Below are 26,017 nucleotides of genomic sequence, written 5' to 3'. Positions count from 1 at the left end.
CATAATAAACAATTTATTGATTAATTTACATTTAATTATTTGACAAATTCACAATGTCTATTGTTAACTAGTTCGTTTATTATAATAAGTACAAGACGTCGTTATTCGCAGAATGTTCTTACCCTAACAAATGCAATTTGATTTTTTGTAAGATGGGTAATTGATAAGCGTTTGGAAAATTATTTTTAACGCAATAAATCTTACAATGTATTTCGTGAAGTGTTGCCAAGATTTCAGAAGGGTTTAAATTAATATAATAACCTAAGAACTTTTATTTTCTTTTCGTCCAACTATGGTTAACTTATTCTATAAATTACGGTGCCATAGTAATGTATGTTTTGAGTTCTCTATAAATTCATCTATAGATAATAGCAATGTAATATGTATTTTACATAAATGAGTAATACTTCAGAATCAAATAAATTGTATAATGTAAATAAAAATCAGATTATTTTATATATTTTGAGATTAAATTTCTGTCATTTAATAATAGTGTTTTATTTTATTATTAGATCTGGAAGGATTTCCATAATCAACCAGTGATGATTCAATATTTGAGCATAATATTATACTATATTTAAAACTCGTAACCCACCTAGGCAGGTATATCATGAAATACTAATATAATAGATACGAAAAAATGTAACTATCTGTCTGTATGTATCTTCTGCACCCTTAAACCACTGAGCTGATTTGGATGATATTTGGTAAAGATATAGTTTGATACCCGAAAAGGACAGGCAGTTTTGCTATTAGAACAACAATAGTACCGCTATGACGGTAACCCTGGTCTGTATATCTTTTCCTTTGACAACAAGGGCGGAAAGCTAGTAAGGAAAAAAACCGATTGTAGTCAACATAATATATCTTATTACGTAATATGCCCTATTTATATGTTTAACTCAATAAGTAATCGTTAAATTTGCATAGAATTACGTATAATACGAATCGATTGACTCAAACCTTTATCTTGCAATTTTTTTTTTTAATATGTGTATAGTAATATCACTAAAAGTGAATGAATAACTAGCGCTAATTCCGTTTCGATGCGACCCAGGCCTTTACTACACCGAAACAGCAAAACGCAGTCATATTATACAACGCCATCTAGTTTAGAGCGACGAAGTATTCTACCATTGTTTTTGGGTACCTATATTTTTGCTAATCGAATGAATATTGAAGAGTAGGTGTGTCTGAATATTTACTCAATAATGTAATTTTCATCATTTTTTTTTAGGTGTGGTTTGAATCAGATTTAATAACCGTACAAGTGATGCATCGGGATGGATTTAATTAAAACGAGGCAGATCTCTTGAACGAACAAACACTAATCAAGCACAATATTCATTATTTAATTAATGTTTGTTAACTACGTACTTAACAATTTTTAATGAGGTAATTGTGTTTGCACACCTTAATAAACGTCAGTATATGACAATTGACTACATGTGTCATCGCCAATCTTATGTCAAACTGATGGACGTTAATCGGCCGAAATGTCTAATGATTGTCAGTTTTGTCTTGGTTTGTCTGGTTATATGACGCGAATGTAATAATAGAAACGAAATACTAATTAATTCAAAATACGCTCCGTTAATGCCTTCGTAAATATGAAACAAAGGTGAACTCCGTGGCACAATAAACTCATTGTTTGTTTTACAGTACGTCTGTCGTTAAACTTTCTTCGTAACGATGGCTTCTACCCCAAAACAAGTGAACGGCAATGCATCACCGAGCAACGGTCCTTTGGGAAAGCGGAAAAAATCGAAGGGAAGTAAGACTTCCTATCTTTCAAAGTGGCTTGATAAAACAATGAGCCACGTACAAGAATCCACCCTTCCAAGTATGGATGTCTATGATAACGTTCCGCACCGGAATTTAAATTGGCCTATGTGTTCCGCTCAGTTTACCCCGGGCTACGATCCATACAGGTACAATATGTATGGCTCCAACGAACCGGCCTCTTTACCTTCACTGCCAACTTATTACAATCCAATGCTACACCACTACCCTGAATATAGAGCGATGCAATGCGAAAACAAAAGTATTCAGGTGCAGAGACCTCGGCTCCGTCGCCGCAGTAAGCATAAAGCTGAGGAAGTGCTGAGTACGCCAGGTGATGCTAACCAAACTAATTATATGCAACCAAAGAATTTTACCGACAGTCAAGATTTTGCGAGTCTGCCGCCGATCGTTACGTCGACCGGCGATACAAATTCCAATAGTGATTTGCATTTAAATGATAAGGATGATGGGAGCAATGCAAGGAGATACAGTGATCCTTGTGTTAGAGGATTGCCTGATGTAGCTGACCACAGACCTACTAATGGTGACGTAGAATCAGATTCTGAATCTAGTTCAGGATTATCTGGTAGCCAAGTCGGCAGTCGCTTGCTATCTTACTTGCTTGATCAAATATCATCTTTGAAAATGGTCAATGACAGGCTAAATAAAGAATTACAGGAAACCAGAGGTAAGTTTTCAATTGCATATTTATATTAAGGAAAACATCAAATATTACAAGAATGTTATTCATAAATAAAAACTGCACACAAGACCTTAAGATTCATTAAATGTCTTCATTTATGTTGCATCTGTCATTAAGTTTATAAGCAGATGTGGACAATGCAATAATTGATCAATTTACATCTATAAATGTCAACGGCCTAACAATACTCAACAAATGTCTTATCTTAAATCAATATGAAGCTGTTCCTTTTACTATATGTGATTATAAATCTGCGATTTTCTTTATATTAATAACTCAATAAATTCATTCATGTAAGCTTAAATTTCAATCATTTTGTGGAAATATTATAATCAAAAGATAGATATATAGATATTGTTACATTTATTCAATCAAAGTCAAAAATACATTTAATGTACAACATCTCTTATCTAAATATTAAATAAAAATTGATTGTAAAAATAACATTCAAAGCAATTATTATTTATATTTGTAATTAAAATGAAAGTGTAACAGGAAAATAAACTGATTTTCTCAATTAATATTGTTTATTTAAGTGTGATAGTAAGCATGAAGCAATTATGACATAATAAGTGAGTCTCTTTGAAACACTTAGCTGTAACTTAAGTACAGCAAGTAAAGGAATTTTACAGAAAGTTGATAAATCACTTGGTAATTGGCTTATACATGCTTAGCCTAGTTTTATACTGTTTGTACTTAATGAGATTAATTTACAACAACTTTTGTTTATAAATATTTAAAATTAATATAATAAATATATTATTTGAATGGTAACCATTGAACTGAAGTAGTATTTTAAAAAACTGTAAAATAAATATTGATATAAATCAAAAAGTATTGTTCTATTATATGTACCTGTAAATCTTATACTCAAAATAATGTCAAAATCTTAAATATTGCATTGAAATACTTTCCAAAATAAATACAAATGTGTTACTGTGTCATGTCTCAGTGACAGATAACAAATAAAGATAGTAAAAATCCTTAATTATCTGTATCAAAAAGGTGTTGTGCAGGATAATAGACATAAAATTAATCATTTACTCTATCAACTAAACATGACTGATACATCATTATGATGCTTTGCGATTTTTAAACTTATCAAACCTACAAAAGTGTTAAAAACATAACTATTATTAGCATGTAATAGAATTTGAAACAAAAATTTTTCTGTTTTGTATCGTTTGCGTATACATGTATTTCTAAAATATTTTCCTATTCAAATATGCATCAGATGAGGACAATAAAATACAATATAATATTAATCATATGGACTGGTGATGTAGTTCTTAAATATATATCCATTATTCTTCTAAGGTCCATTCTGAATTCAGTCAAGTGTATTTGACCTTCACACCTACACGCTGATTTAACCATAATCATATTGTAATAAGATGCATAACAGCAGTCACCTACACAATATGTTTAAAAAACAACAAAAAATGCTTATGCTTTATATTCATCCTGATTACTGAATTGTAAAAATATTCTAAACTTAACACTCGAACTGTTTTTTTTTTAAACAAGAATGAAAGATTTTAATAAAACATAAACAGTGTATGTTATAAACCTTTTATTAATAATATTCAAGGGTATATGTGTTTAAACAATGCATGGGTGTTTTGGTATGTGCCACTTATGGTAAAAGGCCAGGTGTCATATTCCATCTGTCCTTATATAATTTAATTTATTTGTTCTTGACAAAAATAAAATATAAATAGTCTGTATTTTTCAATGAATAAAAGCATGATACATATTTATTCGATTTTATTTTTTCAGCCGAATTGGAAAATTTACAACACCACAGTTATTACCCAAAGGGTGCTACAAGTATGGGTGCTGCAGGTAATTATTCGCATTTATTGTTTAATCAATATATATTTATTATTTATTAATCTATAATATTTACATTACAATATATATCATTATATTGTAATGTGTGTGTGTGTGTGTGTGTGTATGTATGAATGGATATATTCATATATAAGGTTTGGTACTGTGAGAATAAATGCTCGTGCGTGCATATAGACAACATGGAATTTTTTACTAACTACTACTACTTTTAAAACACCGTTAAATCTTCGTATATGCAACAAATAATATAAATTCTACATTTACCGTGCCTTTATGGTTTTATCTATCTTTTACCTCGTAAATCGTTCAAAATGAGCAATGATGGTATATCGTAGGTTTTACTCGAATATCTACTATTTACATGAAAACCCTGTATAAAAATTTCCAATTTCTTTATGATGCTCCCGCATTTAGTAAAACCATTAACATTTGGCAAGTGCTCAGGAATGTGAGATGTTAGTGACCCTTCATTATTTTTCTGTCACTTTCCGATTCGTAAATATGTCCCGAAAACTTGTATTCTTACGTTGCTATACTACAAGTCGATAATTTGAAGCAAAAAAGTTTTCATTGATATTATCATAATTTTTTTATAATTTTACTCTCAGACTGTGTTCTTAAATCATGACAGGCATAAACATTAGATTAGTCTGTCTGTGGTCTATTCTGAATCTAAATTTTCACGTCCATTGTTTAAACTTTTATTAATCATTACATTTCTCAGGATTCACCTCGATCGTTACTAGGTCATCTATGAATCTAATATTTACTAACATGCAACAGTGAGGTAGGCAGAGTTATATTTTTTGGAATGGATGAGTTCAGATACAGTTTAATATGTGGGCAATGAGAATTGAAGCGTAAATGTTTTTAATATAGCCTACATTTAGTGAGCTTTTTGCATTTCCCTCTCCATTCGTCATATTTTTATTACAAGTTGTAATATTGATTTACTATTACAGAATAGATATATTACAAAATAGATATGCGTTAGAGGTTTGTATGATACTCCTTTTTTCATTAGATTTGTTATATTATTCGCTTACTTATTCTTCATCGACACGTACCATTGACAAAACCCTTGATAAATAAAGTGCCGTCGTAAATATATCTGTGTGGCCATTTCTTATCTCCCCGTATACTGCAATATTTGCCGTTTTGTAGAATTACGATTACTATGATCGTTTTAGTAATGCGGTCACTTGACCAAATATAATCCTTCACCTTTCAAAGCGTCGCCCTAGCAATCTTTACAATTGATACTTATTCCTTGTTCTCTTCTGTTGTATGCAACATTAAAGTATAGATAATTTAGTACCAACCAATGCCTGATATCGGATTATAAAGTTTTAAATCTCGGTTTATGTATCCACGTCGATAATATCATTAAATGTAACCGCTGAACCTAGGCACGGCTGACATTAGCGTGTTTTGTGCGACCTAACCTGATAACCCTAAATGTGGATGGATAACGAATTGAATACACAAAGAAAATCAGATTATTATTTTCTAGAACTCAATAGTAGGTTAAGAATAGTCTCGTTTATTACAGTAAGTATACCTATTAGAGATAATAATGCCTCAAATTATTAGATACAGGTAGATAGATAGAGGTATTTTATGGGTTAAATTTTGTTTGTTTGCTACAATATATTACTTGTGACGAAACAAAAATTAGTTCTTTTTCCTGTAAGCGAAATGGAATTATACTTCGCTCGCCAAATTTAGTTCCGTTTGATAATATCGGCGATAGCTTTTTAATATCATTTTACCGTTAAAAAATTGTCAACAAACTGAAAACGGTACAAACCCACGGCCAGTTATGGCTTTCATAATATCTGTGTTAATTAATATTTAATCGCAGAGCTGACGTTACCGTTAATACTTCATACCGCGTTTATAACGATCTCATTCAATCGCATAATTAGACTTTCATTAGCATCTCATCATCTTACAGTTATTGCGTGTGAATGACTGAATATTTGCGTATAATGTCGGCAATTAGGTTTTTTAACAGAATAGAATACATATGAATTAGCTGATATTCAGTTTCATATACATTGATTGGTTGTTTTTATCGCTTTTTGGGTACATATGACATAAGCGGTGAAATGAAAGTAGATTGTTGTTATAATGAGATTACGTATTCTATATCCTTTGAACATATTATGAACTCATTATTATATATTATCTAAGTTAATCATTTACGTGAAAGTTTGAGTTTATAGATGGATGTTTATTATTCTTTCATGCAAAAACAGCTTTTACTGTATAAATAGATAGCACAGAGAATACTTTATACATTCAATATAATGTTTTTTGTCATTGTCCACATATAAAAACTCGGACTCAACTTTTGTTGACCAATTTTTATTAAACGTAAATTGATATATTGGTTACATACGTAAGGATTATTTTAGATTCACTCGAATGAAGTCAAAGCAGGCGATAATATATTCTAATAGGGCACCGTCACTCACCGATTTATAGAATGATGTATGGGAGTGAATGGGAGTGCCGATCCCCTAGCATTTTTCATTATGTCATACAACTACCTGCAATTACCTATTATTTATATAAAAATCTTGCTGTAATATATATAAAATTTGTTGCTGTAAATTTAATGCGCATCAAATTAAGAAAGTCGTCATTTAACCGATGCGTGAATAATTATTAGTGAATAAATATTTATTTCATACATTAATGATTTATAAGATAAGAACTATTCGTGCAATAAAATTGATACTAACAATTTCACCTAGTTATGATAAATGGGCTGAATTTGTTCAATATCGTAGTATGTACATTGACTTGCAAATAGCTTATTAGAATGTTTCTCCCATAGCCTGGACCCACTATGGGTCCATGGGTAATTGAAATAAAACGCCTTTTCCTCGTGGTTCAGCGCTGTATTGTTTATAACGTTAAAGAGATATACAACTTTAAATGATAAATGATGTAAATAAACCATTTGATTTTTGTTTAGGATTAGACATGTTTCTTTAATGCGTTAAATAAGTAAATAAAAACTTATATAATTTAAAATCGCACGGCTAGATTATTGTACTATTTTTCATAAGTTTAGTGTGTTGTAATGCAAATTATCAGGTACTACATCGCTATAGGTATTTTTTACGCTATAGGTAATGTCGAAAAACCATGAGTGGAAAATTATATACTTCGCTTTTTGTTATTCTTGTAGTTCGGGTCAATTACTTTTATAAACACTTTTTGCGTATATACATACGTTTCTATGTTGTTATGAACGTATTACCGTATGCAGTAAAAGTAATATTTCAATTAATACAATAATTTCAATAGAAGGGGAAGTGTGTTTTCACAAGTTATTAGTGTAAATTGGGCAAACAACTAAATCACAGAGTTCCTTAAGCAATTTAGTTATTCAATCTTTATAGCTTCATTTTATCATTATTCCATTGACTATGGTTACAATGTCCGCTTATCCAGAAAGCAAACATATTCACATGAGTCATAAATAGGCACATTAAGACACTTTGGTGTCAGATATCCTATCGTATCGGTATGACGCCAATAAACGCCAAACATTTATCACGCATATCATTATGAAAATACTTAAATCATTGTAACGTGATCATTAGAAACTACAGCCTAGATAATATTTATAGCGCAACTGTGTAAATATCTAAATTTCCCTGGAATAAATTCCATATCATATTCTACTTGCAAACTAATCTAAGATTGTGCTAAAGAACTTAAGCCAAACCCTGCAAAATATATACATAGATACCTTGTTTACTATACGATATAAAGCTATTTATTCTAATAAGTACATTGATTCCTTTCATCCAATGTGCTGTATCTTAAAAAGCAATAAGGAGCTCTTCTGGCTCATTTGATCGTACAATTTGAGACTACAATATAGTAGTAGATACGTAAACTATAAAGCCAGATATATCATCCCGAAATAAAATCTCCATCGCCTTCTCGTATGCAAATTTCCAAGAATACTCTAATATATTTCTGCCCGTCCATGCAGTCTTACCATATTATGAATTTCTTTAATTGAATACCAATTTCTAACTATCATATTTCTTAATGTGATGCAGAAGTTAGCTTCATTCGAGATATTTCCTTGTTCAGGTGTTTGCTTTTCCATCGCTGCAGGAAGTTTTACGCAATCCACTTTCTCAAAGCCTCATTATTTTCTTTAGTGTTATCAGGTAAAGTAGACACGTGTTGTGAGGATGCTTTTGAGTGACGAGTTTCTGTGATTATTTCAATCTAAATAATTTAAAATAAATTTTAGAAATATTCTTGAATGCCATCGTAGGTGATCATAATTATTGTCTTATTCAGAACCTCCTTTGTTATAGGACGTCGGTTGAAAAGCGAGGTTAAATTAATGTTTTTCCTAGTAATTAAATGTAAATTAATGAAATCTAATTATGAATTCAAACGTTACTATACTATCAAGTTTAACCAACCGATACAATCTTTACAAATGTATGATCGTAACATTGAATGATTGTACACTCCGACCGCAAATAGGTACTAATTTCAACAATCTCCTATACATAACCATATTTTACGCGGTACGCCCGTTTCTCCTTCATTTCTTTCTCTTCTCATAGAACTTTACGGATTTAAATTTCATTGTTTCTCCACAGGTGTGCACGGAGGGCAGTATTCTCCGGGGTACCTCACAGAACTGGTGCGAGAGATAAGAGATGCCACTAGGATACGGGAGGAGGCGATGTTCGCGCGCCTTCGCTCTCTTGTGCTTGAAAGGAACGATGTAAGAGTGACAAAATTGTTAGTTTAGCTTTTTTGCTTGACATGCTTTTTTAAGATCGCCTGATGGTAAACGATCACCACCGCCCATGAACATTTGCAATGGTAGGTATACAAATGAGTTGCCCGTTTTTAAAAGGTAAGGGTTGAGGAAAGGATTGATCACGGGAATAAAGGAAGGGACTGAGACCTTCCCAGTCCCTTCCTGTGAGGGTGAGGAAAAGGATTCACGACTCCGGCTCATTTTTATTACTTATAAATGTAAGAAGTGAATTAAAATGTTTATATTTTAGTTAGTAAAAGATTTAGTTTTAGATTGCCTCTTAGTATGTCAAGTTATAATTTTCGTTGTTTTATGCTAAATTTAATTAAGATTAAAGTAAAATATTCAAATTTACCCAAATCGTCCAGCCGTGTTATTGTGATTTGCTCGGTCGTGAGCAAAATTTTATGAGAGAATTACAGTATTTGATTTATATTCTAAGTTAACTTTTCTCGAAAGTGATTTATGTAATTTTGCATTTGTCATAATTTCATTCTACCTAACTCAACCTTGGCATTTATCACGTAACTAGCTTTCCGCCCACGGTTTGTTCGCATGCATTTCAGGTTTTCGCCATCGATCGTGTTGAGACATTTCACCTCATTCGATGTTAGTTTTCGTAACGCAATGTCGTTCTCGAAGGTTCCATCTATCCCTCCTCCCCTCTTTCCGCCTTCCTCCCCTCTTTCAAAGCTGAGTTTAGAGGGCCCCCTGAGCTCCGGGGCCCTGGTGCACTGCCATACCTGGCCATATGATAGCTACGCCGCTGTTTATAATCCATCCGGATTTGCGGTTCAAGTATTAATAAGACGAATAGCTACGTGCACAAGTGACAACTTTCGCACTTACAATATTTGTATCGATTTCATTCTGATATCGTGTAAACACAATACACGGTTGTTATTCCACACTTGTGTGTTTATGGTTGCCGTTTTGGCGAGCGACATTCGAAAGCCCGAAGGCTAACTCGGTAATCCGATATTCCCGGATTTGAAAGGAAGTACGATACAATGCGATGCTGATGCAAAGACTCATATATTAGTTAATGAAATATGAATAATGAATTGTACAAACAGATTGATTACCTAATTTGACGAGAACGCATATCCAATTGGTTGCTTCATTGGAAAAGATTGACCTACAGTGTACCTTATTAGGCTATGTAGGCTATGTATTTACACACACGTACATAACATTTATAGAATTGTAAATATTATAATACTCTATGGGTCTTCCTCTTGTATGTATTTTTTCTAAGGTATATAATATTGTTGGTTTCGTATATATCTATATCATTACAAGACCAAGTGAGAAATGAAGTGAAATTTCAGTGAACGCCATAGAACCGTCTTCTTTTTTTCTTTTGTTGTGAAACGGCATATTTGCCTCAAGAAATCGCTTTCAGTACTCCCAATTTGTTCCGAGTAAATGGTGGATTAGTATTTTTGTCGAGTTTCGTGTTCAGTTGATACATACAATGGTATAAAATCGCTCGAAGTAACTCCGATTCATTCAGCTCAAACATCATTACCATAGAAATCGATCAATTTGCCATACTCTGAATGCATTGTTTCGTCAATTACGCATCTGAAAAAGTTATTATTCGCGTTCGTTCGTGGAAGCTTGGCGGTGGTCCAAAATATGCAAGCGGTAGGTACTTTAAGTCACAGTGTAGCAACGAGGAAGAGGTGTAGGTATCTAGAACGGAGCTAATCATCTTACCCGCTAAATGCATTACGTCTGAACAGGTGACAATCTTATAATGTTAGGTACCTGTACCCACTTACGGCTGGATGAAATTGGCGCGAAACGCCGGTGCTAGATTATCAGATATTTAATATATACGTAGGTATATATATATATAATCCTTTATGGATGTGTTTAAGAAACTGTGTGTAAATATTGAGGACTGATTAGATTTGCTTATTAGATTGGTCGCAATATCCAATAACAAAAAAAAAACAGCTGTCCGTTTACTTAGCTAAGGTTATCAATTATTTTAATGTGTTAATTGTTTAGATATTTATGTTGACCTTAAGTAAAACCTAACAATCGGAGAAACATACTTTTATATCAATATAAACACACATTATGAGAAAAGAAATATTATCTTTGATTAAAGTTACAAATGATATAAATTAATTTTAACGAAAAAATACTACGCAATTACAATAATTAGGTGTATGTATGAAACACGCATTGTATCATTGTCAGAGATGATGCTCTCTATTATAACAATGTTCTTTTCAATCGCGAAAGGCATATTATACAATGATGAGTGACAAATGAACCACGCGAAACTGTGTACAACCGTGCACAATAGGCCTTACGTCTGACCCAGTATTCAGTAATTAAAGACGGGAAAGCAAAGACTGTGACGGTTTGTTTTTTTTCAACGATAATGGCCGTTTTTTTTTTCACCCATTTTGTCATTTCACTTTTAACTCGCCGTGCAACGTTCAATCGATTTGTAAAACGGTTATAACCAGAGCGTTTTAACTAAGTCTAATCATTTATTCATAGGGTATCGAGGAGTTTCGCACAGTCATCGATGAAATGAGCATTTCATCGGAGACTTAAACTCGACAACCGTGATGTATTCAATTTAATTCTTTATTTAAACAATGCAATCATCTTTGAAGTATTATACTTTTTTGTATATTTTACACCATCCTTTAACGTACGATCGCTCGATAGTCCTGGATGTAGTACCGTGACGTCTTAAAGCAGTACTAATCCGAGTGTGGGAACGCGATGGCGCTAGACGATCTACATGTATCTGTCTTTGTCCCACACTTCTTTTAGACGTCATATCACTTCCACACTTCTTTTAGAGGTACAGGTGTACTTGTGTGCGTCCAGTACTCTTCTCTATTGAATGTAAAGTGAGGAAACATACGTTCAGCAAACTAGTCTTGTAATAAGAAAAGAAAAAAAGAAAAACAACTTGATGTTAATGTTATGGCGATACATAAAGGGAGCATGCTCAAAATAGTACTACCCATTTCGTAGTAATATAGAGATTAAAAATTAAACACACCAATAACAAGGCCAGTTTTAAGTAAATAAAACTATTAAGAAACGATATTATATGTTCATATGTAACAGCGGCTGAGGTCATTTCCTTTTGAATCGAGAAACATTAATACTTTAAATAATTCCATAAAAGAAAGAAACACAGAAATTCATTCTTAATATTTTTGACGAATTCATTACGTTATATTTATAGAATAAACGTTTATACCTACGATAAAAAACTTCAAATATTTAGCACACGGATTGTGGCCGAGATAATGTTTTATCAAGAGATCTTCGAGAATCTTCTCGGTTATGTGGGAAGAAATTAAATTTGTTTCACCCACGTTGTATTACTTTATAATGACTTTATTTCAGATTTAAAGTAATTAATTTGCTTTAAATAACTAAAAAACACGCTATAATGACAGAATCACCCAAATTATATTACTGTTGTAAGGAATGGACTCAGAGAAATTCTTAATCGTGACGATCCGAATCAGGATAATAAGATAAATTAATGATATTGTCGTATTGTCACCGACTCTTGATAATTTTGAATTATCGTATAATATATATAATATCAAAAATATCATTTGATGAACATTTAGTGTTACAAAATATTTTCTTTTTTGCTTCTGCTATATTTTTTGATAAACAAATTGATGCCGATGAGATAAATTTTCATATCGCTTAACTAATAATTGTGATAAAAATAAAAGTGTATCACGATAATGCATGCAAATGCACCTTATCTTGATTTTGACATGTATTGTGCTAATTAATGTAATTGTATTGTTACAGAGTGGAGCGGCGTCTGCGTCAACGGAAACGAAAGTTGCTGAACGAACGCTGGAGGAAATCAAGGTGGGTAATGCGGTTTGGTAAAAGCGCCATCTGTATATGTCGTTTTGAACTAGCACTTCCTTCCCTTGTTATTGGCTGCAATACTGCAAGCAGTGTTAGTCGTAGTCTCATAGTTTCGATCTTGTGGGCTAGATGGCGCTATTTGTTATGCTTTAGTCGCATTTTAATTTGAGCTCTATTTCATAGGTGGTGCTCATTTATTGTGTTTTTCAAAAAAATTTTTTTTTAATGACGTTCTTAAAAATTCTAAGTGAATTAACCTTGCTTGAATAATTTATTGTAGCATCACAGTTTACAAATTTACATGTTCCTCAATTCATTGATACTAAAAGTATTCCTATACCTCGTTACTGATGTTGTTTTAAAAATTTAAATAATTATTTCATTTATCAAATATTTAATTAATGAATATTTCTATTCAACTTGTAACACAATTTATCCACAAAAAAGTCATTTTCTCAGAAAAAAAGCTGTCAATCCGACCCACGCGTATACTATATAAGCAGGCATCTTGTAATTTTTCTCCCATCCGCGTCTATTAAAGTTGTATTTGCGTAGCGCTGGGTGGTCCGCGGAGTGCACTCGGACCGGCTTCACGTCACCTTACACCTTCCATGTTTGTTTGCTCGCGAAATACTCAGCCGCGTGAGCGTGACGGTGCAACACTGGAATTATTGCATTTCATTATTTATGTTCTATTCCAAATTTAAATGCGGAGCGTTCTATTGATTTTGCGATTTTGAATTTCGAATTTAGAATTTTGTTGGATTCAGGGCTAACTGAAAATGACAATTATTAGGGGATGGATAATGATTGATGTAGTATGATACAAAGTTAGATCGGATTATATTCTACAATACCAGTGTCCCGCGGTTTCACTCACATTCTAAATGATGTTATTTAGCCTATAGCCCTCCACCAAATATATGAGCTATAACATTGAAATAATCTTTCAAATCGGACCATTAGGTCCTTAGATAATCGCGTTCAAACAATCAACCTCAACAATGGTTTTAATCTGGGTAGTTTTTTAACTTTTGTGTATCTTTACAATGTCGCATTTCAAATGCAGCACAGAAATGCTAAATTGAATTCACTCGTTTACATCCAAAACTTACTTTGTTTAAGCTATAAACGTTTTGTCTGTATGTGATGTTGTGTATAATAATCTAATTATGACCCCTTTTTATTGATGCACATGTCGGTTGTACTAAGCGGTGTTTAGTTTTGTTTCAGTTTAGTTCTTGTATTAAGGTGGCATATTTGATAAGTGATGACTTGCCTCATAAAAACCTTAGTAAAATCCAATATTAAATTAGGTGTAACTCGGAATGGCCCAAGCTCCCTATAAGATTGGTAACAATAATTTAAAATGATGAGGTGCTATATATGACTAAAAGTGGTTAAAATCGTTTCTTAAAATCTTTCTTCTTCTACATAATCGTCTTTTTAGAAGGCGATATGTGTTTTTTTTTTCGTTGAAACCTTAGGCTACGGGGTTTTAAAAAGAGTGAGGTCGTTATAATATCTAAAAAAAACATACTTAAATCATATGACTCCCTAAATTGTCATATAAACATGAGTTCGTTCCATCCTTTCTTTTGTACATATCAGCAACATGTAAATTTATTATCAAATTATTAATTCCGTGCACATCTTTTAAATATATTTTACGACCACAGCTAAAACATCTATCTGAATACGCCACTGCGTAACAATGCCGTACATACAATCATGTTATTATGCTGCATTTTTTGTCTATTAATGCGTGCGTACCAACGTTCGCCAATGTAAATAAACACGGCCGAGGGTACAGTACCAACCAGCTCGGGATTATAAAATCACCGTGAGTTGCTAAACAGCGAAACGCATCGATTCATATGAAAGCGGCGAGGGTTTTCGTACGTTCCGTTACTTGGTACGTTCGGTGGCGCTGCGTTACACCGATGCGTTGTTTATTATCGGGTGTGATGTTTTTGGGAACGGTTTTTCAATATTGTTTGAAGTTTTTTTGTCGTAAAGATTTTTCTATGTGTGAATGGGTGATTATGACCACCGACAACCACTTACATGCAGGGTTTATTTGTGGAGTATGAAAATACCCCTGAAATGTGTATTTCATACTTATAAACTAAAATATACAGAGTAGTGCGTTCAACTCAAGTCTTCCCAAATTTACCTATTCAATTGGTAGGTAAGTAGGTACACATTAAATTATGAATTGTAATTGATTTAAAAACAAAATCAAGTAATAACAACAAAGAGATCTTATTTACATCGTAAAAAACAATCGTCGACAATGTTTTGTTCGCTTCCAGGATATCGCTGTGTTCGTTACGTTTCGGTGTAAAATCACCCCATCGGTTGGTATTTCGTAGTTGTCTCCCCACATAGCGCAGGGCATTTGAAATATGAACGGGTGCGTGGGGAGGGGCGCTGGGTAAATATTGGCAGATGTGAGTGGATGCGCGATGCACGAGGCGCCACCCCGCGTGACGTCATACCGCCGGTTGTTGCGGATTTCGGTGGAAATACTTGATTGTGATATAAACGATTTAATTTCGTTGTAATAATAATGATGATGATGATGTATGAATAGTGCTGCGCTACAAGATTATCTTGAACTTTTTTATAAATAAACTGTGGAAAAGTAAATGTGAAAGGTTAACTAGACGTAAGCTTCTCAGTTAATTCAAAATTCGGAAAATTTTTTGTATCCGAATTTTCATTCACTATTGTAAATATCATTAATAAGATACCTTTTTTCTTAGCTTAACTAGATAAGCTTCTATTCATAGAAACTAGTAACGTAAAATATTCATACTTCTGCTACACATTGCTCATACATTGTATCGATTGAAAAATACATCTTGTTAGTCATTTATAACGTGATTGCTCCATTCGTTTTGAATTAGTTACAACCAAAATTATACCTTGTGTAATATTGAACTACGTGTCGAGTAATATCTTCTAATATATAAAATTCTCGTGTCACAGTTTTCGTTGCCATACTCCTCCGAAACGGCTTGACCGATTTTCATGAAATTTTTTGTGCTTATCCGGTATCTATGAGAATCGGCCAACATCTATTTTTCATACCCCTAAATGATCAGAGTAAGGCAGAACAGCGTTTGCCGGGTGCAGCTAGTATGTTATATAGTAACATAGTGTGTATATCCATTCGTTTGTGCGTCTCATTAACACCGCGCAACCCGTAATTAGTTGATTGACGTGCAAAAACGCGTAGGTAACTCGCTTAGCACCCCGGCCGTAATGCGCACTAAGTGCCGGTGGGGATAACGCGCTGCTGAGTTTGTTTGGTAATGAACGCGCGCTGTGGAGCCTTTCATTGCTGTGTCATAAATAAGTATTGGTTTTACATGTGTATGAGGGATAAGAGATGTATGTTATATGATGGGTTTGCGCTTAATATAGATGCGGGAAAAGAATCGTCGTATTAGCTATAAGATGAACTGTTCAGAATATATTTATTGCTAAGAGTATGTATATGCCTCCCTTGCGTTTTGTTTCTATTATTAAATAATGATGTTTTATCCTTGCACTACCTTAATGCAATGTAAATTATATCTTATTGATATCCAAATATGATCTCCGCCTCCCACATAAAATAATATTGTGATGACGTCATCAAATTTAATTCCCCCAAATATATATAGAACAATTAGTGAATACTAATGTTTCGGGCATCGCGGTGAAATCCGGCGATACTTGACCGCAAAATGTGCGCTAATCGTGGAAGAGAAAACGCCAACTGCAGCGACATGTGATATTGTACAATACTCATGCGGTCAGCGCGTCGTGCTCGCGAATATATTAGCCCACATAACGGCACTGCAGTCTCAAAGTGCGCTCCGGCGATCGTGACTACGTGCATCACAGATTTGGCTTTTATTTCAGATGTCCCAACTTTGGGGCACGTTCTCGGCTTGAAAAAGGCTGTAGAATTTTATTTTAAATAGGTGTTTCTTTGATGATTAGTGCAGGCTATGATACAATGATTCAATTGAGCAATTTTCCCAAAGTTAGTATAAAGGTTTTATGATTATTTTCGTGTATTTTTTTAAATTCACAGTTTCCGAACGTGGAAAAATATCGATTTTAAACGTATTTCAATAATGAAATGTTAACCGCCTTTACTTAATTTACTACTTTCCTACATCACTGCGTTAAAATGTTTGTTGCTATTTAAAGTGAAAAATTTATAAACGATTTGATTTTTTTTTATACAATTCGATTTAGCACACACATTAAAGCTACTGCTATGCATGATGAAGATACCGATTGCAGCCTCGAAGCGAGATAAGCTATAACAAAAACAAAAAACCTCTTCAAGAATTAAAACGCCGGCAGATACGCCCAAAAACCATCCCACGCTTTTACACAAATGTGAACGTAGGCGCCGCGTAAAAAGCCGCCTAACAAGCACTTAGGTAATTGTTTGTTGAGACCCGGCTAGCACCGTCTCGTTGGTTGCAGGGCGCGCTCAGGGCGTCCGATGCAGACAAGCGGCGCATGATGGATCGCATCAGCAAACTGGAAGACGAACTACGCGTGTTGAGGATGGCCAATGGGTATGGTTTATTTTGAATAATTACCATTTTTTGATGATATATTTATCCAAATTAATTGTATAGAACTGAAAAGTTTGTTTGTACATTTGATCGCGCTAATCTGGATCGATTTCATTCATTATTTCACCGTTGGATATGTAAGTGATATAACCATGGATGGATCGACTAATGGATGTGTAGGTATAAAGTTATAACAAACGGATGTGTATAACTTACTGTAGATTGGTGCCTGGTAGGACCTGTAGTGTATGTCATCAGGTCTCCGCGTCAGGTCTCATCTGGTCTCCTTCGAGACTCCACCACTCGGATATTTTAATCAATTGTGGTGTAAGATGGGAGATGGGAATACCTACCTATCTATATATATATACCTACCTATCTATTGTATTTTAAATTCGGGAGGTCCTATAAATTGCGGATAGACATGTTATCTCTATGAATAATAGAAACAATATATAAATATGTCTTCAATACAGTTTTCGACATGTGTTTATAATAACGTACAAACTAACTCCGATTGCCCATAGCATGGAAACGACGGACAACAATCGAATGACGAACGGCAACGCAGACGACGAGGGCGAGCAAGCGCGCCTCCGCCGAGAGGTCGCCGATTTGCGCAAGTCCAAGCAGAGTGCGGAGGAGCACGCGTTGAAGTGAGTTTATATACCATACTAACCCCAGAGCTATGAGTGCACCCTTGATTGCTACAAAATTTCAGTTGAAAAACAATTTAAAAATAAAGCATACACATTAATTATTCGACGATTTGTCATATTGTAAAGATAACTAAAACTAAGCTATATGTTGTTTATAAAATGAGAAATTAATTATGTGTAATGCATATGAATTCAATTTGATTTCGCTTATTTATGTATGACGTTTTTTAAAGATTTATGAAAATCGTACCTAAGTTATTTAACCTTTAGGAAAAAATTATGTTTTATGGTATGTGACCAGTATAGTAACACTTAATTGAATATTCTGTACTGATTGGTTTTGCACTAAAATTATATACATATGTTTAAAAGAAATTTAAAAAAATATTAGTCTGTAAGTTGCTTTGGGATGATTTACGATGGTGAAATGGATCTTGTAATTCTATGGATGCTAGTATTAGAAACCCTATATATTTCAATTGTATATAATAACTTAAATAGATGTATATATGTAGAAATCACATGTTTTATATTTTTAGTAATTAGCCTTTGGTTTTAATTAGCCGTTAAAATTAAACAAGATAATATTCTACAAATGTAAATTTTATATGTATGAACATGCCTCTAAACCAGGGAAATATGGAAATATGTCAGCCGTTTCCGGAAACAATATCTAATAATGATTAATTAGCTATATAAAGATGTCGATTTTAATAATAAACGAAAATGAAATTTCACAAGATTTCACATTTTTCTTCAAATTAATATATTTTTAGCAGAAAAAGATTTGAACTATTTTGCAATCTATTTATTGTATTAAACAAGATATTTCCATAAATTATTTTTGGACTCATCATTAGTTCTAAAACTTCTAAATAACCGTCACTTATTGCGTGCTTTTTACTGTATTTTCATTTCAGTAGTTGTGCTCTTGTAGATAGATGGAAAATTATGAATATTTTTATGCTTATTAGATGTAGCTTTGACTAACAATCATTTAGTGGCAGAATTATCTGTTTTATAAGTTTTTCTGAAGAACTATTTAAAATTATCCAGTCCAGCCCAATAATACTGATAAGAGACAATAATTTTTACCTGAAAAGTACCATTTAATGTCTCTTCATTTCCTGATGCTCTTTCAGTGACTAAAGGCCTACATATTGTGTTTTACGCTGTTTAACATGTAAATATACTACAAATTGTATCACTTATATGATTTTAGTTGTATATAATACCGATAAATGAAATAAGTTTGTAACGGGACTTATAACACCAGATCGTATCAAGTTTTACAGTACAGATGAAAGTGTTCTTGAATATATTGGCTGTTATCCTGGAAGTTTTATATTTCTTTCTCATTCCATTGAATCTATCACCTTTAAACACTAGACATTGGCAAGAATCATTTCTCAAATTTCGAGTAAATTAGAACTAGCCGCATTTACTAAAATTAACAAACGCATGCCCGCTTTACGTTTCTGTTGCACCGCACTTGGTAACCGTGTCTGACTGTATTTCAAGGCGACACTCACTTGCAGACTCGAACGTCTGGTGACGCAGATGCGGTCCAAGTTCAATGGTCTGCAAGTGAACGGGCCGGACTCGCTGTCCAGCGACGACCAGGTCCGGACCCGAAGGACCAGCACCAACTCGACCGCGACATTCATGTGCGGTCCCGTCACGGACTTGTAGCGAATGGAGACTGGCCATATTGTCGGGTACCTAGCCACGGACCTTGTTATGTCATTCGCCGACAGACTTTTCAAGAAGTAGTTGTGATCTCTTAGGGAGTGTTTGCAGCTGGTTTTGGTTATAAAGCGAGTTTATAAAAGGCTGTAGAGACTATTAAGTAAAATGTTTATATAAGAGTTGTGCTTTATTAAGACGGTATGATCAAGTCGCTAGCTACGTGTACAAGCAGTTGATAATGAAACGTATTATACATCATTTGGCGACGGTTTGGCAACGTCGCCTTATGACAATCCCATACTAACAGATTGAATGCGTAGCCGGTAACGTCGCCATGGCGTCTAAGTTAAGCAGAGCTCAAAATGTTATGGTGAATGTTTAATGTCAGGTTATTATCGCTTGGGAGAGTTGTAATCGCTTTTACAATAAAATATAAGACCATTTGTATTGTATTTATATAGTTTTTTTAACAATTTTATGTACCATACCAAATTAACAATTTCGCAAATATACAAAAAAAAAGAGAGATGGTACATAAGGCGAGCTTATCGCTTAACAGCGATCACTTCCAGCCCACCAATTATCTGTATTGTATTCAAATTTGTGTGTATTATCGTAGAGGATATCCATCAGTAGAACAGATCTAAAATGCCAGAGTTTTCCTGTAAATTTAAGATGCCATTTTGCTGCATAAGCCAAACAAGATTTTTGCCTTAGTTTGGTCTGAAAAAAAGAGAAAATTTCTTTATTGAATCAGACACTAGCGTCAGGCAATAAAGCTTATGTAGTCTACTGACTAAATATTAAATTCACTTAAACCTCGTATTAATTTTCTATTTAATTACAATACATAATATAATCTGATTTAACATCATTTTATTCAAATTGCTATTACATTAAAACTTATATAATGAAGTATTAAGAACTGTATATAAATTAAAGCATTATAAGCGTGGACTACAAAAATGCGACATATAATCAAAATCACAAGTATCTAATTATCGTGACTAATCACTAAACATTTAATTCATCACAAATAATTTCATATTTCTACCCAAAGGATAGCGTTACAAGGTGTAGATGTGATTTATTTACCTATAATTTATTCCTAATGTTAAATTATACGATTGTACTTGAAGCGTTGGTATAAAGCATTAATACTTACAATATAACACCTCGTTCGCGTAATTTGTGAGGCAACATCGGTATTTGTTAAGACATAATGTGTCTAGTCTGAGAGCTATATCCAAAATTACATAAATAACTACTTAAATGAGTTTCCGCCCGTCGCTTTAATTTCCGTTCCCTTAAATTTTATTAATTTCCCCCCTTTTCTGCCCTTGAAGTTTTTTTTTATTTACATACAAGTAGCTTTTGTCATCTTTTAAGTATCTTCTATATATTAACATGATTGTATTCTGAGATAAATCTGCTTCAAGAATTGTCGTAATCAAGAAATTTGGTACCAAAAAAAGCATTTATATTGAAAAAGTTATTTAATCATATTGTTCTGTGAATCGAATTGATAACGAAATTGACTCTGTTATATTACAAAATTGCCTCTTTCGCATAAGTGATAACAAATAATCTTATTTTCCTATAACGATCAAGAAATAATGCGTAATAGTTATGTTTTGGACCCCATATCGTAATCTCAAAGCATCTATGAGCAATTAAACCATATATGGACGCCCATATTCTTTCCTTACTCTTCCTTGTCCATTCCTTCATTCTCATCACCAATCCTCTCCTTATATCTTACCGATTAATATAGGTCAAATTCATTTGCAGAATTAAAACTCCTAATGTTCATGGGCGGTTGTTATCGGTTACTAGAATCTCGGATGCCCGCTATAAAATGAAATAAAAGAAGAAACATTTGTATCACATATCTCACTATAGTTTGTCGATATTCAGCTTCTATACTACAGTATTATATACGAGTATTATATATTGGACATAAATAGTGTTTATATTTGCAATTTTCATGCGATCCGCTTTTGACACCTCGCCTGGTGTTTGCGACGCGCCGACAGCGTGACCTTTGTCAATGTTTTGTTAAGGTCGCCGGCTTCCCTTGAGGAGAATATAAGAATCGGTTTGTTAATATGTTTTAAGGTCTTGATGCGGGTTATGGTAATTGTTATGTATTTCCAACCAACGTCCCTAATAGCGAAGGTCGTTTGATTTTTTTTTTCTTTGTTTGTTACCTTCTTTCTTAACCGATTGACGTGATTATTTATGCGTTTGATAGAAAATGATTTTCATATAGTTCCGTCTTAGAATCTGGGTATATTCCACTCAAAGTAAAAGATCTCTGTATAATATACCTACTGTGTATCAAAGTTAATCCGTGTAATTTGGATTCATTTCGATCTGCAGATATATTCACACCTGATAGACTTTTAAGAGTAACAGAAACTATAGCATTTTATAAAATCCAAGTGTCCATGCCGCTGCGCTTGCGCTCCCAAGCGATAATTGAGCAATTGCGTCATCCGTGTTTCCATCATCACTATTTGTCATGTGAGAGTTATGTCGTGATATTACATGGCTTGTACCAACACGAATTAGGAACTAAACAGTTGTTTAATCAACTACAGTCAGTTTATAGATCTGTTGATAATGCCTAACCAGCTCATAAAAATATTGTGTTTGAACTATGTAAATATTTGATTTAGCTTTGGAATTAAACTGTATTAAAAATTGTGTATAACTTTTAAAATTCAAGTGTTGTTTCACTAAGTATTGTTTACATATAGCGTGCTAAACTACTGATATCCTATTTTAAGTAGTTCTCAATTATAACATATATTGTGTAGTTGAAAGTACAGATAATGTATATGTTCTGAAATATTCCAATATATTTGATTATATCTGAGTAGTGAACTACGAGACCGGTCTGCTAAAAATAACAATTAGTTTAAGGAAGCGAGTGTATTCGAATATTCTTTGATGATTACCAGGTTCATTTAATATTAAAATAATATAAGACTTACAAAAATGAAGTTCTTAAAGTGTTCTGTCTGTCTACTTATAAAATTATCATTGATAAGTCAATAACGCTATATGATATTGCGTTATTCATAAAAATCATTGATATTTTACTTCTATATGTATGGACGGTTTATAAATAATAAACACCAATTTGTCTCTGTACCAATATTTTTCAATAAATGCAAATACAATTTTTATATTTTTGATCAAAGTAATTTCGAATATCCTGGCTTCGAGTAAATAACACTGCATAATTGTAAATGTTAAATATCCGAGGCTTAAATATCAATTTCGTTTATCGGTATTATTTAGATAGTTGTTAATGAAGGTAGTAATTAGTATATATGTTAAAGATATATAATATGCTCTCTAATCGACTTGGAATTGTGGTTTGTAAAATATTGTAAAGAAAAGCAAAAATAGCAATATTATAGTTCCTAGTTTAGATAAAAAGCGTGCTCATTATATTGTTATTTTTTAATGTTCGTTAATTTGAAAAGATACGTGTGAATAAGGGATTAATCATAATAAGTTTATATGACAATTTTGACAACATGTCATATGTTAATAAATGATTTATGTATGCAACGTGATGATTATATGAATTGTCGTGTAATACTGATTAAAATGTAACCAAAATGATTGTATCATGTTAGTTCATAAGATGTTACGATTTTTTTTTCATATATTATGGTGTGATTTTTGTTTTTTAGGGGACGCAACAGGAAGAAAGATAGAAGAATACTATACAACAAGACTTTTTAGCGCAGATTTGTCATCCTGTGTTTAATTTCTTTTTTTTCTGTGTTTTTTTTTGACGCTTGCCGTAAAGTGCATAAGAAATTCTATAACTCAAATTTTCACAATTTTGACTAACTCTACTAACCACCGACTTCATAGTTTAGACTGATTTTATTTATTTTTTATTTATACTTAAGTGACATACCAAAATTCGAAATAAGAATGGTAATTTATTATCTTTTGTTTTAAGAAAATAATATTTATTAATTTATCATTAAAGTTAATCGTTAATAAACACGAATTATCAAACGCTACGCTCAAATTAGGTACTTAATGTTTTGATACGAATTATGGTGCACAAAAATAAAACGTATAAAAATGTCTCATGTTGTCTCGCTCTAACTATTGCAAATGCTAATGAGTTAGAAAAGAAAATAATGTCATTCGTGGTGTTTTTTTTCCCGTATGGCAATAAGATACTATTTGTCTAGAACTATTTGTCATTGCATTTCGTGGTTCTTACTCAATACTCATATGAATAGACGATACAATGCAAGTGTCTATGGTCTTTTTTGACAATTCGTGTTTATAGAAATACAGACTATAGTTAAGCTTTTTCACTTTAAATATAGATAGTATAAAATTGGTGCCTTAACAATGTCCGCCCAATTACAATATTATCATCTGTTGTAAGTTAGTGCCATTTTATCGTGTGCTTTATTTAAGTTATTTACTTGCATCAATGTGTTGGCTGGTTTTTATTATTATTTAATCTTGATTATACTGATTTTGTTCATTTGAAATACTCACTACATGTTTAATATTGATTTCTATTTGTTTGCAAGTTGCTTGATGTAATAAATTATAATTATAACCACTATATTTGTATTTTATTTATCATTTCCGTGTATGAAACCATGATATATTGTATACAAATTTTCCTTTTTACACAAAAATCAGTCGAACTTGTAGTTTGTAAACAATGGCATTACAGCATGCCGGGAGCTTCATGCAATAATAATTATCAGTTCAATTGCGTTTAACCCCAGCCTTCCGGGTCTAATTTATTCGAGAGTTCAACAGGGGTATTGTTGCTATTATTTTTGAGCGTTTTCAATAAAAACAGTAAAAGCGCATAGGGCGTGTGGACGCGTGCGCGGCCCGCGGCGGCCACGTGGCGACATCTTGCGATGGGAAATGGCGTGCGTCATAGCGCGGGTGGGAAAACTTGGCAAGGTGGATAATCAGTGATTCAGGATTGTTGTTGGCTGTGGATGAGTATGGGACATTAGGTAAGCGTAATGGTATATTGGAGTGGGCACGAACGGACATACATCACTGGCTATGATAAACCTTGGAACTTCTGAGAGATAGGAAATAGACACTCAAGATCATATTACTAAATCTACTCACTTACATTCAGGTAGTTAAAATAGAAGTCTTAATTCGCTTGTACGTAAATTTACTAAACCTTCAATCTTAAATAATCACTAAGGTCTTTTTTAGATACCTAATTACCTAAGGACTACGAGAAAATATGGTGAGAAAATTTATTATGTTTCGACCACTTGATCAAATCTTAAGAAAATAATATTAATTAACTGTTGAGACTACTAAACTTTCAGACAAAACAAATTTGAATCTGTATTTTATTGAAATTTTATTTATAAATCAAATAACCGTATCGTTGGATAATCGCAATGCATGGTTAATTATTGTGTAGAATTGAGTTAAAAATATACGTACTTCCTTATTCAACGTAAGTAGATATATGTAATAACACGCTTCTAGACTTTCCCAAGCAAAGTTTTTTAGCCAAATAACTCAAACAAATCTAAATATCGTGGTTATCGAAAAGCATTACAATAATAGACCTCCATATAATTAAATATTGATCGGATTACTCCATTTATATGAATTATTAACGCGACCGCAACGCGACAAATTGGGCACAAATATATCGATAGAGACGAGTCGCGAGCGTTAAAAAGCTGCCTCATTATTGAACATGAATTAATCACACTTCGATGGTTGCATAGTGATGAGACATTGTCGATAAAATATCTTTTTTTTTGTGTGTAAGTTAGTGGAAGTGCATCGTAACATATCGACCCAATAATATGAAATATCAGAAAATACATAGTAAATCGAGGCATTTAGCTTTTTAGGTTCATATAAATTAAAAATTTATTTAGTTCTTATTATAATATAGGTAGGTATATATATTCTATACTAATAATAGTTGGAGAGTTTGAACTCGCTTATCGGAAGAACACTAGTCACTGGTTGTTGCTAGCTG

The 26,017-nt window shown here is 32.9% G+C and overlaps 1 protein-coding gene across 3 annotated transcripts; it reads left to right on the top strand.

Annotated features, from left to right (window-relative positions):
• Nucleotides 1–1,515: 1,515 nt before the first annotated feature.
• LOC119828500 lies at nucleotides 1,516–24,598 on the top strand. Of its 3 annotated transcripts, none has more exons than XM_038350667.1 (7): nucleotides 1,516–2,473; nucleotides 4,268–4,333; nucleotides 8,992–9,119; nucleotides 12,978–13,040; nucleotides 17,538–17,632; nucleotides 18,160–18,288; nucleotides 23,691–24,598. In XM_038350667.1, exons 1-7 carry the CDS (start codon nucleotides 1,693–1,695, stop codon nucleotides 23,740–23,742), a joined length of 1,314 nt encoding a protein of 437 aa, XP_038206595.1. In that variant the 5' UTR covers nucleotides 1,516–1,692; the 3' UTR covers nucleotides 23,743–24,598. The 3 variants fall into 3 exon arrangements, with proteins under 3 accessions (XP_038206595.1, XP_038206594.1, XP_038206596.1); XM_038350666.1 differs by lacking the exon at nucleotides 23,691–24,598 and adding an exon at nucleotides 19,830–20,136; XM_038350668.1 differs by lacking the exon at nucleotides 23,691–24,598 and adding an exon at nucleotides 19,813–19,992.
• Nucleotides 24,599–26,017: the final 1,419 nt, after the last annotated feature.

Source organism: Zerene cesonia, chromosome 8 (assembly GCF_012273895.1).
Source record: "Zerene cesonia ecotype Mississippi chromosome 8, Zerene_cesonia_1.1, whole genome shotgun sequence".
NCBI lineage: Eukaryota > Metazoa > Arthropoda > Insecta > Lepidoptera > Pieridae > Zerene > Zerene cesonia.
Note: the sequence above shows the minus strand (reverse complement) of the source record. Positions and strands in the feature narration are given on the sequence as shown.